The sequence below is a fragment of the Camellia sinensis genome, chromosome 8 (assembly GCF_055761805.1).
Source record: "Camellia sinensis isolate YWXY chromosome 8, ASM5576180v1, whole genome shotgun sequence".
In the NCBI taxonomy this organism is placed as follows: domain Eukaryota; kingdom Viridiplantae; phylum Streptophyta; class Magnoliopsida; order Ericales; family Theaceae; genus Camellia; species Camellia sinensis.
Window position 1 is genome coordinate 174737154 of NC_138968.1, and position 15882 is coordinate 174753035.

General features: G+C 38.6%; 1 protein-coding gene and 1 long non-coding RNA gene across 3 annotated transcripts in view; both read right to left on the reverse strand.

Moving 5' to 3' along the window:
* Positions 1–3754: 3754 nt before the first annotated feature.
* The window catches only part of LOC114302082 (putative leucine-rich repeat receptor-like serine/threonine-protein kinase At3g14840), a 59456-nt gene continuing 47328 nt past the window's right edge, over positions 3755–15882 (reverse strand). For both annotated transcript variants that reach the window (XM_082884161.1, XM_082884160.1), the window contains 6 exons: positions 6841–7011; positions 5982–6100; positions 5691–5901; positions 5342–5579; positions 4939–5086; positions 3755–4512 (listed from right to left, as the gene is read on the reverse strand). In XM_082884161.1, coding sequence (XP_082740287.1) covers positions 4144–4512; positions 4939–5086; positions 5342–5579; positions 5691–5901; positions 5982–6100; positions 6841–7011 — 1256 coding nt within the window. In that variant the 3' untranslated portion in view covers positions 3755–4143. The remainder of the gene's footprint in view (positions 4513–4938; positions 5087–5341; positions 5580–5690; positions 5902–5981; positions 6101–6840; positions 7012–15882) is intronic.
* On the reverse strand, positions 14867–15218 carry LOC145797331 (uncharacterized). The gene is made up of 2 exons (XR_014338734.1): positions 15104–15218; positions 14867–15039 (listed from the first exon to the last, which is right to left on the reverse strand). It is a non-coding gene; the product is annotated as an uncharacterized LOC145797331 (long non-coding RNA).

Below are 15882 nucleotides of genomic sequence, written 5' to 3' on the forward strand. Positions count from 1 at the left end.
TAAGAAAATCATACAACATAAAATGCTCACTAAGGATTGGAATGTTGGTTGGTCCTTGTATTTTTTAAATGTTTAATTCTAATGTCAATTGTAATGGCTTTTGTAGAAATATTAGTTTGTACATAAATAATTGCATAAACTGGATATGGAGTAATGGTCAACAACAATAGTATTGTTAATAAACAAAAGTTGAAATAGGAAAAGGAAAAGGAAAAGGAAAAGAAATTCTCTAGTTTAAACTCAGAGAAATTTCAATTTTCTCTGATTTGAACCTAGAGAAATTTGGTGTTGGACATGTGTAAAAATTCTCTGTGATGTCTCCAGAGAAATTTGGTGTGGGTGATGTGCAAAATTTTCTCTATGATGTGTCCAGAGAAATTTAGTGTCGGTGATGTGTAAAGTTTTCTCTATAATGTGTCTAAAAAAATTTGAAATTTTCTCTGTAATGTGTCCAGAGAAATTCTCTAGATCAAATTTTCTCTGGCCTTAATTTTCTCTGGATTGATGTTGAGGGACCTTAGACATTATGAAAGTATTGAGTGTTCTTTATACTCTAAAATCTTAATACCAGGGACCTTAAAAAAAATCCCCAAGATTTTATAGTATAAAGGACACTCAATATTTTCATAATGTCTAAGGTCTCTCAACATCGATCTAGAGAAAATTCAATCCACAGAATTTCTCTGGACACATCATAGAGAAAATTTCAAATTTCTCTGTATACATCACAAAGAAAATTCCAAACAGGTCAGAGAAAATTGAAATTTCACTGAATTCAAACTCTTTTAACATATATTGCAAACAAGTCAAAATCTTTCAAACCCCAAACATCTATAATCTCATGATGAGCTTAAAATTTACTCAAAACCAAAACATTGCACATCATGGTTGGTGAGCATTGAAACCAAGAAATATACACAAACAAACTATAGATTTCCAAATCAAAGAATTTCTCTGGTCCAAACTAGAGAAATTCAATGAAAAATTTAATCACACCAAAGAAAATTCAACTTTATAGAGAAATCTTACCAGAATTTCTCTAGACTCACTTCAACCTAGAGAAATTCTCTCAGTCCAGAGAAATTCACTTCAGCTCTAAAGAAATTCACAAAAACCCCAAAGAAAATTTCTCTAGATTTTTGTAGAACTTTTTAGTTCATAAATTTGTGGGTCATTTGATCAATGGTGAATATTGTAGTTTGTAATTCCAGTCTTGTTCAGATTTGATTTTTGGTTTGTTTTAACTTATTAACAGTTGTTGGAATAAATTTATGTGATGATTGGTTTTTTGAAGATGTATTCAAGAATTTCTCTGTATTTCATAAAATAATGTGTCTTTACAATCCAAAGAAAATTAAAATGAACCCAGAGAAATTTAAATTTTCTCTGGTTTATAAATGAACCTAGAGAAATTTTCTCTGGTTTACTCAGGGCTCCAAGGTCAAGGATATGGCCTCACAGAAACGTGTGCTGGAGCTGCTTTTACTAAGTGGGATGACACTTCTGTTGGGCGTGTTGGTCCGCCACTTCCTTGTTGCTACATCAAGGTATTTCATCTTCCGTTTGCCAGGAAAGGATTGAATTTCATAATTTCATAACAATAATATTTTTCTTCTAGGTGGATTAGGTTGATCATATTTGTGATATTGAGCATACAATACTTGAAATGATTTAAAGTTACCTTTGATATCAGAGTCATTACTCCCGCAATTACAAACTTACGCAATCCGTTAGTGACAGTTAATGTCAAAGACTAGTTGATTGGTGAAAATTACAAACACAAGTTATAAGAGAAATTTGAATTTGAATTTGAATTTGAATTTGAATTTGAACTCAGAGAAAATTAGCCAAAATGAACTCAGAAAAATTCAAATTTGAATTTGAATTCAGAGAAAATTAGTCAAAATAAATCCAGAGAAATTTGAATTTATTCCAACAAGTGAGAGATTCAACAAGGCCGTCACTGCGTGTTCTTGCGTCATTGGATCTATAGATCTGAGCAAGTATACTGAATGGAAAATATAAAAATAAGCTTTTGTTCGTAATGTTCCTCCAGCGTAAAAGATTACACTGGGACTGCTTAAAGGATAAAAGTGAAGAAAAAAAAATAGATATATGTTCACACCAAGAGCAAGAAAAGAATTGGATGCATGATATAGAACAACAAATGTAAAAAATGAATCACTTCAGAACTTGATTAGTACTTGTTCGCCCTTCAGACTAGCAAGAGCATCCAAGTGGTTTCGCACTGATGGAGTAGGCCTTGAGATATCTGAATCAACCTTCATTCGTTTCTTTATTTTGACACAAGCATGATCATGTGGTGATGTACTTTGCGAATCTCAACAAATCGCTTGGTTTCTTCTTCTACGTGACCCAATTGAGCTTGAACCTTCTCCTTGGCATTGGGAGACAGAGATGTGAGCCGATCTACATCGGCGGCAATTCCGACGGTGATGAAATCGACTTCGACACTGATGGTATTTGAGGTGGTGGTGGTGGTGGTGGTGGTGGGAGTGGCCATTGAAGGGAGTGAAGTGAAGTTTGGATTTAGAGAGAGAGAGAGAGAGAAATGACATTTGATTTGAGAGAATCAAATTTCTCTGTGATATATAAGTGTAGGGTTGAAAGACCTTAGACATCATAAAATAATATTGTGCATCTTTTCCATTACTAAAAATGGAGGAGGGACCTTAGAGTAATTTTCCATAAAATCTTAATATTAGGGATCTTAAAAAAAAAGCCCCATAAAAGAATAATGCTATATATATATATATTAATTAATGTATTAACTAGTATACTAATAGATGATATGGTATAATTTTAAAGGTTTTAGATATTTGTATTTTGTATAATAGGTGAGGTCAGTAATAATGACATAACATTAATTGATAGAATGGTATGTACATTAATTGGTACATATAAAACAACCGCATATAAAAAATTCAAAAATTCCTTCTTATTCATTCTACTTTTTATATATATTTTCGTTAAAAATTAAAAAAATCATTTCTAAACATATTTCACCATTGATTTATTCTTCATTTTTGAAAATTAAATTTTTTTATTTCGCGTATTTTTATTTTGTTTCCATGAATTTTTTTAATATTTCAAAAAAATAGTTTTTAGATACACAAAATATAAATACAATTAAAAAGTATTTATGAAAAAAAACCTTTAAAAAATCACTAAATACCAAAAATATAATAAAAAAATACAAAAAATAATATATTTTTATATTCTTGTTTATTTATTAATTTTTTAAAATATTTTTCACAAATATTTTACTTTATAAATATATCTAAGTTAGGTGCATTTAGAACGTAAACAAAATTACTTAAAATATTTAAAAAATTTACTAAAAACACAAAATAAAATACTCAATTTTCAAAAAATCAATCAAAATCAAATAAAGTCCTGTTGCCTTAAAGGTTAAATTTCTCTCAAGTTCAAATATGAATTTGAGAGAAGTTGAGTAGCCTACAAGACCAACCACGAGTCATGTTTTGATAGTCCGAATTGTTCATTTTATAAGACCATCCATATATATCATTCATAAAAAAAATTAAATCAATCCAATAATCATAATATTTTTTACATTTTATTATGTTTGTCTCTAAAAAAATGAATGATTTATTATTAAAAATATATTTATTGAAAAACAAGCAGCTATTGTGTTTTTCAACACATTGTAGATTGTTCAAATTTTTATTTTTTGTAAATTACATGCACTTCATTATTATTATTATTGCCATTTGCCAAGAAAAGAACTTCAATAACCATAAAGATGATACAATAGTTTTTGATAATATGACCATACAGATCAAGATTCATCACAAACACAAGACCATCTTCGAAATAAGCCTCAACTAAAACAAAAGCAAACAGCCTACAACACAACAACAACAACCCAAAAAAAGAAAAAACTACACAACATATACTAATAAATAGATCATCGGACCAAAAACAAAGACTCTAAAATAACCGACTCTTGCATTACAGAGTCTGACATGCATTCATATGGATTCACGCACTAAGAAAGTAAAGAGAAAAAAAATAGTCAAAAGAACATAACCAAATGGACATACAACAGCAATGTCTATACATATGCAAAAACAATTGAGAGGATGTGTAACAAACACTTCAATCTCTCTTTTGCCATTGAGAACTCAAATTGAGTGGGTAAAGATCAGAGGCAGATGTGGTGTCAGTCCATGGCCCATCAGTTGAGATACCGTGGCTATGGCTGTCACTCGTGCTCATTTCAGGGCTGTATTGGAACCGGTTATCTGTCTTCTCGGGCTCTATACCATCAATTGAAAAACTTTGAACCTCAACTTTGCCTTCAAGCATGCTTACCACTGAAGACATTGTAGGCCTGATTGCTGCTGTGGCATTAGTGCATAGCAGAGCTACATTAAGCATCACCATCACTTGTTCTTTGTTGAAATCTGATTCCAACCTCGGATCCACAAGCTCCATCAAATTCCCTTTCTCCTTTAAGTCCAGCGCCTACACACACACAGGACAGTTTGTTTTAATGGAAAATGAAAAGTTGCAAGCTTTTAATATAGAAATTCAATATCTAAAACACATTCTATTTTATTATTTCAAGAAAACCTAAAAATTTCCACACATGAAGAAACATGAGGAAGTCTCACATTTTATACCAAAGGAATTATTTATTAAAGCTAATTACTATATTAAAATGTTCTATAATTATGAACAGGACCACTCAAATACAAAGGACATCCAAATAAGAATTAATTAACCAAATAGGTCAATTTTTCCCATCGTTAAGAATAAATATATTTCTTAATTGATAAAGGATTGACCTCCTTTTTTATGCAAACACAAGCTTTTCAAAGAAAATTTTCCTTGATATAAATAATTAAAACAAGAAACAATATACAAAAGAAAGCAAGATTTATAAGTTACCAACTCAAGAAGATTAATGGAATCCTCCTTTCTCTTACTAGTGGCACTCCTCCCGCAGACAATTTCTAAGGCCACAACTCCGAAACTATAAACATCCGCCTTGTCAGTTAAGTAACCCCACATTGCGTATTCAGGTGCCATATACCCACTGCAAAATACAAAATAAAACATCACCATTGTTTTTGTGACATGTTGTCAATAATATTCACTGCTTTATTTCCACAAGGGCATATCTAAAATTAGGTCATTGCCTTTGAGGATTTCTGGGGAAACAGATTATGATACTAATTTTTTTTTTTTTTTTTGGGAACTTTAGGCAGTGAATTCATTGGTTGCAACAACAATAATCATAACAATGATAACAAGAACATTATCAACCAAAAATAAGAATTTGACAGCTTACTAAGTTCCCGCAATCCGAGTGCTTATGTGGGTATTCTCTTCTTCATCAAGCTTTGCAAGACCAAAGTCAGATATCTTAGGATTAAGGTTTTTATCAAGCAACACATTAGTGGCCTTGATGTCTCTGTGGACAATCTTCAGTCTTGATTCTTCATGTAGATAAGCCAAACCTTTTGCAATGCCAATACAGATCCTGTTCCTAGTTGGCCAGTCTAGTGTTAACCGGTGTTCTTCAGGTCCTTCAGATCACCAAATGATTAAAAACTCAAAAATCTTAATACGCTAAAATATGTGTTTATTTTCTAATACCAAAAGCATGCAATAGAGTGAAGCATGAGGTTGAAATTTACCAAACAAAGCACGAGCAAGGCTGTTATTTTCCATGTACTCATATACCAGCAACAGTTGATTTCCTTCAATGCAACATCCATAGAGCTTTACCAAATTAGGGTGTTGTAAGGCAGAAATCATGCCTATCTCATTCACAAACTCACGATTTCCTTGCTTTGATTTGGAAGAAAGCTGCTTCACAGCAATCACAGTGCCATCCAATAAAAGGCCCTTCATTTCAAAACAATGTCAATTATGAAGAGTTGAATTACTATTAACACCAGGGAAAAAGTAAATCTACCACAAGATACCTTGTACACAGAACCAAAACCACCCTCTCCAATCTTATTAGCAACATCAAAATTCTTTGTGGCAGCTTTAATTTGCCTTAAGGTAAATGAACCAGTATGTAGGTCTAGACCCTTCAGATCTGTGGAAGAAGCTCAACTAGATAAGTAAGCACATTCAATAAAGTCAAGAGGCTCATTCCTAATAATTTGCATTAAAAAAAAAAAATCATCCTAATAATGGTTTCAAGTCTTGGGGCCACCACTTTGTGCATTATGCTAAAGGTTAGGTGTGTACTCAATCTTTCCTCTCCCAAACACACATTAATGTGTACTAATTGGGCGTTGCTTTTTCATCTTCTAAGCTCAGAGAAATCAACAAGTCCCACTTGACCTGGACATCGTAATTTTGTCTAAATAAAGCACTCCCGCAATGAGCAAACCAAACTTGTATTGCATTAATCCTAATTCCTAAGGTAGTGTTTGGTAGACTTGATGATTTTGGGCAGGAATGGAATGGCTATTCATCGACCTCCCAATGGAATGACCATTCTCCTAAATTGGTGAATGATGAGTCAATTTGGAATGTACATTTCTTTCCTTTTTACCGAACCAAACATGGGAATGAATGTTCTAATCAAATGACAATTCCATTCCAACCTTTATTCCAATGAACCAAACACTCGTTTGGATTCTAAAAAAGTTTTGGACAATAAAAATTATTGAACCATGACATGTTTACATAATGTGCTTATTGGGGTAAATAACATAATAGACATTGAATTTTTATCCACTCCCCACCCCAAAAAAAAAAAGAAACACCATTGATGGTGAGTATGATAATCATTACTATCATAATTATCTATAGTTGATTTTAAATTACCATGTTCCATCGTATTATTGTGTTGTAGACATCCTTTCCACCAAAGAATACCCAGCATTAGGATGATAGCAAATACTACTCCAGCCACAATTCCAACTATACCGCCTGCAGATATAGTATTTCCCTTTCCTGATACAGATGCATTACTCCCATTCTCTGATGGATCAAAATCTGCATGAACCGAAAACAGATACACCAATGAGATGAAATTGTTAAGGTGATTAATGAATGGGATCCAAGTGAACAAAAAACAATCAAAAGGGAAAAAGGACAATAATTTATTATCCCTTTTCTGTCTTTAAACTTCACATTTTAAATGTACAGAAAAACCTCATGCTTACATTTATTGGTTTCCTGGTTTGCCTGACATTGCAGTAAGGCTAAGATACAACTAAAATAATTCCATTACCACGCAGCCACATCGTTAATTCTTGTTCAAAAGTCAATTACTCAGAAGGAATCCCACAATTTGAATCACTTTTATTAACTAGCAATTGTAAATGAACATAAATGTAAAATCATTTTGCTTAGTTGGAATGTGGAACTATCCCAACAATAACCCCAGCAAAGATGAGAAGGCCGACAAAAAATGACCACATTTTGACATGAATAAAATTATTGAGATGTCAATTTCTATTTCCAGAAGAATGATATCTTGCTGCCTGTAAGAAAATTTGTTCCATTGGCAATGTAATCAAAACAAACATAAAGAAGTGATAAAAGCAATTGCACTGTCTTCTTTTTCAACCTTTCAGTATCATCAAAATCCATTTATTAGTATTATGGTTTGCCTAACTATTTTAGAAGGCTCTTCAGAAACAGCATTGATACGAATGCATCCGTTTTTGTGAATCATCAGACTTATAAAGGTAAAGGAGTAATCACCTAATGCTGATAGTTGAAATCACAGTTGTCATTATGGGAAATAGATACGGGAAACAGAAATGTGAAAAATGGTTAAAAAAATATTATAGAAAACTAGAAATGACAGGTCATATAGGATTGAGTAGAATATGTAAAAGCAAATATTTTAGAAGCCTTGAAATAACAATATAAAGCCTTTGACTACTTTCATACTCGATTAAAATACAAATGTTAAACAATATATGAAAAAACTAATTGTTGTTAAAAAATAAGCTTTGCATGCAATAAAAATAGAAAAAGTTATGATAAAAGTGTTTCTACGAAGTTTTTCCAACATTTCCTAAGAGCTTATGACAAGTTCTTTAAAATTCATGTTGGGTTCGTCTCCTTTCCAAAATCAAGTTTTCACAGAACTAGTTCCTCCATCAAAGAGATTTAATGTTAGAAATATTTCCTATTTCATCCTGATGTATATTATCTTTATTTATACCTTAAGATGCTCGTGTAATTATGCTAATGATTTAATATTAAAGGGGATGAGATACCACTCATACTTCTAATTTTTCTCTTCTCAAAATAAACTGGTATCAGAGCCTCTCTGAAACCCTAGAAACCACAGCACCATCACACCAGCCACTGCCACCAGTCGCACAACCACAGGACCACCGCAACCCCGTCTCACCACCACAGCACCAACTGCAGCCCCCTAGGGTTCCGACGTCAGCAGTCGTCGTCAGCTAGGCTGTTAGCAGTCCTAGTCACAGCTCCCTAGGGCTTCGGCAGCACCCTAGGGCTCGTCGGAGCCTTCTTTTCCCAGCCCAAGTCTGTCGGCAGGTTTGGAGGGCCAGTCATGGGTGTCGTTCCTCCCTTCTCAGGCAGACGACAGACTCTAAGAAGCCTTGGTTCAATCAAGCCTCCATCTCTCGTGGGTCTGGGTTGCTGCTGCTCTCTCTTTCGTGGGTCTGGGGTGATGTGAACTTTTAATCTCTCTCTCTTTATGTAATTTGTTTTTTGTTTTTCTGTCTCTCTGTTTTTCTTTTTTGTGTTCTAAAAAAAAAGGGGAAAAAAAATGTACTATTAAATTATTATTTTTTTGGTTCTGGTTATTGTATTCTTCCCTCTTCTGGGTTTGTGATTAAACCAATGTTTGTTTGTGAGGGTTCCTTAGTAGAGTATTCATGGCAGAATTGACTAGTGAGTCTACTACTTCGCAACCTGCTTCTCAAGGCGCGAGTTCTGTTTTGCCTCCTACTATGACAGATTCTCTCCACTCTAGCCAGAAAATCACCACATCTCTTTAATGGTCAGAATTATCTAGCATAGGCACAGCGTTTGACTATTTTTTTTTAAGAGGAAAAGGAAGATGGGATATGTTGATGGGCGTGTTCAGCCCCCCAGTACCACAGATCCGGGTTATGATCAGTGGGAGATTACCAATTCTCTTATCATTGGTTGGTTGATACTGTTAGAATTTCCCATCTTTACCTTCACCTACTCCACTACACACTCCACTTCACCTACCTCCACTTCACCACACACTCCACTTCACCTAACCCACTATCACCTCCACTACACCTACTACCACATTTTCTTCTATATATAGATTGTATAGGAATTGTAATTAATCAATCTTGTAATACACTTCAATCAATAATACTTCAATTTTTCACCTGGTATCAGAGCAGGTTTAGAACCTAATATTTTCGCTTCCCCGGCGGGCGGCAACCTCACCTTAGCCGCCCGCCGGACCTCAACCTAGTCTGATAGAATTTTTTACACATACCTTGAAATTTCTTCGGGTCCACCACCTTCACGCCCAACTCGCACTCGAACCCTTCTCGGAAGATCAAGGTCGGTCGACGGTGCAACCCGCGAGGGGATCCCGTCGGTCAGAGAAGCAAGTCGAAGTTCGAAAAAAAAAAAAAAAAATTCGAGTACTCTATGCAGCTCAATGCATCTCGTATCAAAGCTTCTACAAGAGCTCATTGTTCAGAGTTTGCTGAGGCTGAAAGAGCCTGCCGTCTTGTTGCGTTGTCGAAAAGAAGACCTAAATCACGTGGAGCATGTTGTGCACTCTGCAAAGGAGGAGTATGCAGATAAAGCAAAGGTTCATGCACCTGAGATAGTGGTTGACAGCATTTAGATATATTTTTTTATTTTAATCTCTATATATATTTTTTTATATTTCCCCTTCTCTTCTTTTTTTTTTAAACAAACATCATCATCTCATTTCTGCACTCTCCTTCCCTGACATTCCCTCATCATTTTCTTTTATTTTTATTTTAATCCCTCTTTATATCTTTTCTCTGTAACTTCCACCCGCGCCTCTGCTTTCTCCATTACGATGTTTTTCTTATTATTCTTATTCAAATAAATAAATAAATAAATAAATAACTACAATATAAAAAAAATAAATAAATAAATAAACAAACAAACAAACAAAAAAACACAACAAAAATAAAAAAAAAAATACAAACAAACAACCACATCCACAGGTGGGATTTTTCTTCTCTACTCTGCCGCCGATCTCTTCTTTTTGCCTCCGTCCTGGGCAGTCCTTGCCGGTGTTGCCTCCGTGTTTCCCACTCCACTGGGCATGATCACTACTCCCTGCTCCTCCACTGCAGCATATGGCGGCCCTCCAAATCGGAACATCACGGTGGCCTTCCGCTTCAGCTCCTTGTTTTCCGCCTTTAGCACACTTATCTCTGCTCGCGCATCCTTATACATGCGTTGGAGCAGAGCCAGTTGGGAGTTTAACTGCTGCACCTCATTTGTCCTACTCTGCAGCCGGTTCGACAGGTTTGTGACCGCCGTCATGCTTTCCACACATACCTTCAAAGTATACTGATTGGCCTCCACATCCGACAGCACTGCCATTCTTTGCTCCACAGACCGCATCGGAAAGTTCAACGGAGTATACCCAGCGGTGTTTGGTTGAGGTTCCAGTGCCACCGCACCAGTTCTCTCTCTCGTTGACTCGTTGAGGTCGGGAAAGAGGGTGAGCAGTCCACGGGAAGACGAGGACGAGGCCATTTTTCTGGGCAACAGAGTGTTACAGCGTATTACAGAGTTTCTCTCTCAGCACAACAGTGTTACAGCCTCTCTCTCTCAGCACAACGAAGAGTTTTACAGAGGATTTCGCAGTTTTTTTTGCTTCTGCCTCGGCCTCAGGCTCTGTCATGGTTAAATAGCCGAGGCAGCCACGCGCATGGCGCGCCTCTTGCCGCCCGACACACTGGCACGCCTTTTCATGGCACATCTTTTGATAAAATGGACACGCCTTTTGATGGCACATTTTTTTATGGATTGGGCACGCCTTTTGATGGCACGCCTTTTTGAAAAATTGGGCACACCTTTTGAGGGTGCGACTTTTTATGGGTCCGACAAGACTCTGTAAACTGTCCCGACATTGATTCCGGTTAGCTCCTTCATGGGTCCGACAAGACTCTGTAAACTGTCCCGACATTGATTCCGGTTAGCTCCTTCATGGGTCCGACAAGACTCTGTAAACTGTCCCGACATTGATTCCGGTTAGCTCCTTCATGGGTCCGACAAGACTCTGTAAACTGTCCCTACATTGATTCCGGTTAGCTCCTTTATGGGTCCGACAAGACTCTGTAAACTGTCCCGACATTGATTCCGGTTAGTTTCTACAAGGGTCCAGCAAGACTCCGTAAACTGTCTTCTACAACGGTCCGACATGACCCCATAAACTGTCTTCTACATCGGTCTGACACTGCCATCCAGTGTCCTCTACACCGTTATGACACCACCATACAGTGTCCTCTACATGGTTATGACACCCCCATACAGTGTCCTCTACAACGTTATGACACCACCATCCAGTGTCTTCACCAATGGTCTGACACGACCATACAGTGTCTCTTATCCTCTTTTATTTTTATGTATTTTCTTGTTTTGTTACTCTCTCCAAACTCAAGTTGGTTAGTTTCTCTCCTCCTTGAGTTTGCGGGGGGCTGTTAGAATTTCCCATCTTTACCTTCACCTACTCCACTACACACTCCACTTCACCTACCTCCACTTCACCACACACTCCACTTCACCTAACCCACTATCACCTCCACTACACCTACTACCACATTTTCTTCTATATATAGATTGTATAGGAATTGTAATTAATCAATCTTGTAATACACTTCAATCAATAATACTTCAATTTTTCACAGATACATTCCATGATTTTAGAGATTGGTAAGGGATACTTGTCTATGGACACAGCCCAAGATATTTGGAAGGCTGTGGCCACTACGTATTCTCACAAAGGCAATTTTTCACAGACTTTTGAGTTGCGACACTCCATTGACCGGTCTGTCCAGGGTGAGATGGCTATCCTCCAATATTTCACTTTTCTTAGCAATGGGTGGAAGAGACTTAATCATCTTCAGGACTACAAGGCGGTCTATCCCACTGATTCTGCTGGTTACTAGAAATTTGTTGAACAAGTGCGGGTTTTCAAGTTTTTGGAAGGTCTGAATGTAGAGTATGATCCTGTTCGGAGTCATGTGCTTGGTATGGATATACTTCCTTCTCTCCAAGAAGCGTTTGCTTATGTGCAGAATGAGGAGAGTCGTCGTTCTGCTATGCTTCCATCTACCTCTTCTTACCACTCTGCCCTAGTTTCTGCACCCTCTAGAGATGGAGATCATGGTTCCCGTCCTCCTTCTGAGAAGGATACCCTCTTCTGTGACTATTGTCGTTGTTAGAATTTACCATTCACACTCACCTACTACACTCCACCTACCACCAATTTACCCTCACCTACTCCTCACCTACTACCCAAACCCTCTCCTATATAATGCCACTCTGATTTGTAACATATCAATAATCAATCAATAAATCAATAATACATAGATTCTAACATGGTATCAGAGCAGAAATAAGATTTAAGCCTGTATTTCTTTGTCACCGGCGGGCAGCCGGCCGGCAACTTTGCCTTTGCTGCCCGCTGGAATTTTCTACACATACCTTCAAATTCCTCTCTCTCTCTCTCTCTGTAGTCTCTTTCCTCTTTATACTACTGAAAGTTATGCCATCTTCTTCACAATGGAAAACTATGGCATTGCCATTGGCCATGACGTCATTTCCCTCTCCGCCACCAGCAATGGCCGCGGCCCGCCCTCGGGTCTTCGTCCACAACCTCGACTCCGACATAGTCGCCGACGGCGCCACCACCACCCTCCCCTTGCCGGACGTCATGCAATCCTCGATCCGCCCCGATATCATCACCTTCGTCCACACCAACATGTCCAAGCACAGTCGCTAGCCCTACGCCGTCTCCCCGGTGCCTTCGGAACCATGTGTCGCGGCGGCCGCATGTTCGCTCCGACGAAGATCTGGCGTCCGCGGGCACCGCCGCATCACCATCACCCAGAACCGCTCCGCCGTTCCCTCCCTCGTCATGGCTCGCGGCCACCGCATCAAGTCGGTACCTCACGTTGCTAGCGATTCGACTGAGGGACTCGCGAAGCCCTCTTCGGCAATCACAGCTCTGACGCAGATCGGAGAAGACAATAAAGATGCACAGAGGGGGACCTCACCATCTCTCTCTCTCTTGCGGAGAATAAAGACGCACAGAGAAAACAAAACCGGGGTGCCTACTCATCTCTCTCCCACCAGGCTTTCCCACTCATATATTTTTATTATTATTCTTATTATTATTTCCCAACCAACCCTCTCTCTACACAGCCAAAAGTTGCACCCCTCTCCTGATTCTCATTTTTTTACTTTGTCAAACTCCGACAACCCCGGCATTGTTCAGAATTTCAGTTAAAACAAAAAAAAAAAAAAAAAAACAAAAAAAAAACAAAAAGACGAGGCAGCCTCTAAGCTACTTGCGCATATAACCCAAAAGGGGAAGATGCTCTGTATTACACTTTATCATCACGGGGCTTGAAAACAGCACCACCCGCACTAGCCATAGCACACCATCCCTTTCTTTTCTTTTCTTTATTCTCCACTCACAAAATATTATCATCACCTTTTGCACCTCACCCGTTGCTCCACTTTCTTTCTTTTCTTTTATTTTCTTTATTTATTTATTTATTTTATTATAACAAAAAAAAAAAAAAAAAAAAAAAAAAAAAAAAAAACACCAACAAACACGGAGGACGAAGAAGACGAACTGCAAACTCATTTTATTCATATCGGGCCTCACCCCGATCATCATTTTACACAAAAAAAAAAAAAAAAAAAAAAAAAAACACAACCACACCCACAGTGGGATTTTTCTTTTCCCTTCTCTATTCTACTGCAGGTCTCTTCTTCTTACTTTTATCTTGGGTGTCCCGTGCCAGTCCGGTCTCCGTGTTTCCTTGTCCACTGAGCACGTTCACTCCCCCATACTCCTCCACTGCCGCATATGGAGGACCTCCAAATCGGAACATCACGGTGGCCTTCCGCTTCAGCTCCTGGTTTTCTGCCCTTAGCACGCTTATCTCTGCTCGCGCATCCTTATACATGCGTTGGAGCAGAGCCAGCTGGGAGTTTAAATGCTGCACCTCATTTGTCCTACTCTGCAGCCGGTTCGACAAGTTTGTGACCGCCGTCATGCTCTCCACACATGCCTTAAAAGTATACTGATTCGCCTCCACATCCGTTTGCACTGCCATTCTTTGCTCCACCGACCGCATCGGAAAGTTCAACGGGGCAAACTCCGGGGCGCTTGGTTGAGGTTCCAGTGCCACCGCACCAATTCTCTCTCTTGTTGACTCATTGAGGTCGGGAAAGAGGGTGAGCAGTCCACGGGAAGACGAGGACGAGGCCATTTTCTGGGCAACTGAGTGTTACAGACTCTCTCTCTCAGCACAACGAAGAGTTTTTCAGACTCTCTCTCTCAGCACAACGAAGTTTTTTTCAGAGGTTTTTCGCAGCTTTTCTCTGCCTCAGCCTCAGCCTCCGTCTTATAGCCAAGGCAGCCACGCGCATCGCGCGCCTCTTGCCACCAGCCGACAAACGGGCACGCAAGCCAAGGCGCCCACGTGCCTCGCCATCATGTCCGGTACACCTTTTGATAAAATGGGCACGCCTTTTAATGGCACGCCTTTTGAAAAATTGGGCACACCTTTTGAGGGTGCAACTTTTACAACGGTCCGACATGACCCTATAAACTGTCCCGACATTTGATTCCGGTTAGCATCTACAACGGTCCGACATGACCCCATAAACTGTCCCGACATTTGATTCCGGTTAGCATCTCCAACGGTCCGACATGACCCTATAAACTGTCCCGACATTGATTCCGGTTAGCATCCAGTATCCTCTACACCGTTATGACACCCCCATACAGTGTCCTCTACACCGTTATGACACCCCCTTCAGTGTCCTCTACACCGTTATGGCACCACCATCAGTGTCCTCTACAATGTTATGACACCACCATCCAGTGTCCTCTACCACGTTATGGCACCACCTTTCAGAGTCTTCACCAACGGTCTGACACGACCATACAGTGTCTCCTATCTTTTTTTTTATTTTTTATTTTTATGTATTTTCTTGTTTATTTTTATGTATTTTCTTGTTTTGTAACTCTCTCCAAACTCAAGTTGGTTAGTTCCTATCCTCCTTGAGTTTGCGGGGGGCTGTTAGAATTTACCATTCACACTCACCTACTACACTCCACCTACCACCAATTTACCCTCACCTACTCCTCACCTACTACCCAAACCCTCTCCTATATAATGCCACTCTGATTTGTAACATATCAATAATCAATCAATAAATCAATAATACATAGATTCTAACAGTCGTCGCCCTTGCCACACCCGTGAGACTTGTTGGAAGTTGCATGGACCGTCATCTGGGGGTCGTGGAGATCGTTCTGGTTTTCGTGAGGGTCGCTCCGGTCAGTCTAGAGGCCGCAAGCCCAATGCCTGAGCCCATCATTCTGATATAGTTAAGCCACATCCCCCAACTCCGGTTGTTTCTTCCGTTGATATCTCTAGTTTTTCTACTTCTGAACTAGAGGTTACTCTTCGCCACTTGCTCGACCGTCGGACATCTAGTTCATCTTCAGGTAACTTTGTCCATTCAGGTAATTTAGCTTCTTCTACAAGTACTTTCTTATCTCATCAAACATTGCCTTGGATTATTGATTCTGGTGCTTCCGACCATATGTCTGAGTCTTTTGATTTGCTCTCAGCATATACCCCTTCTTCA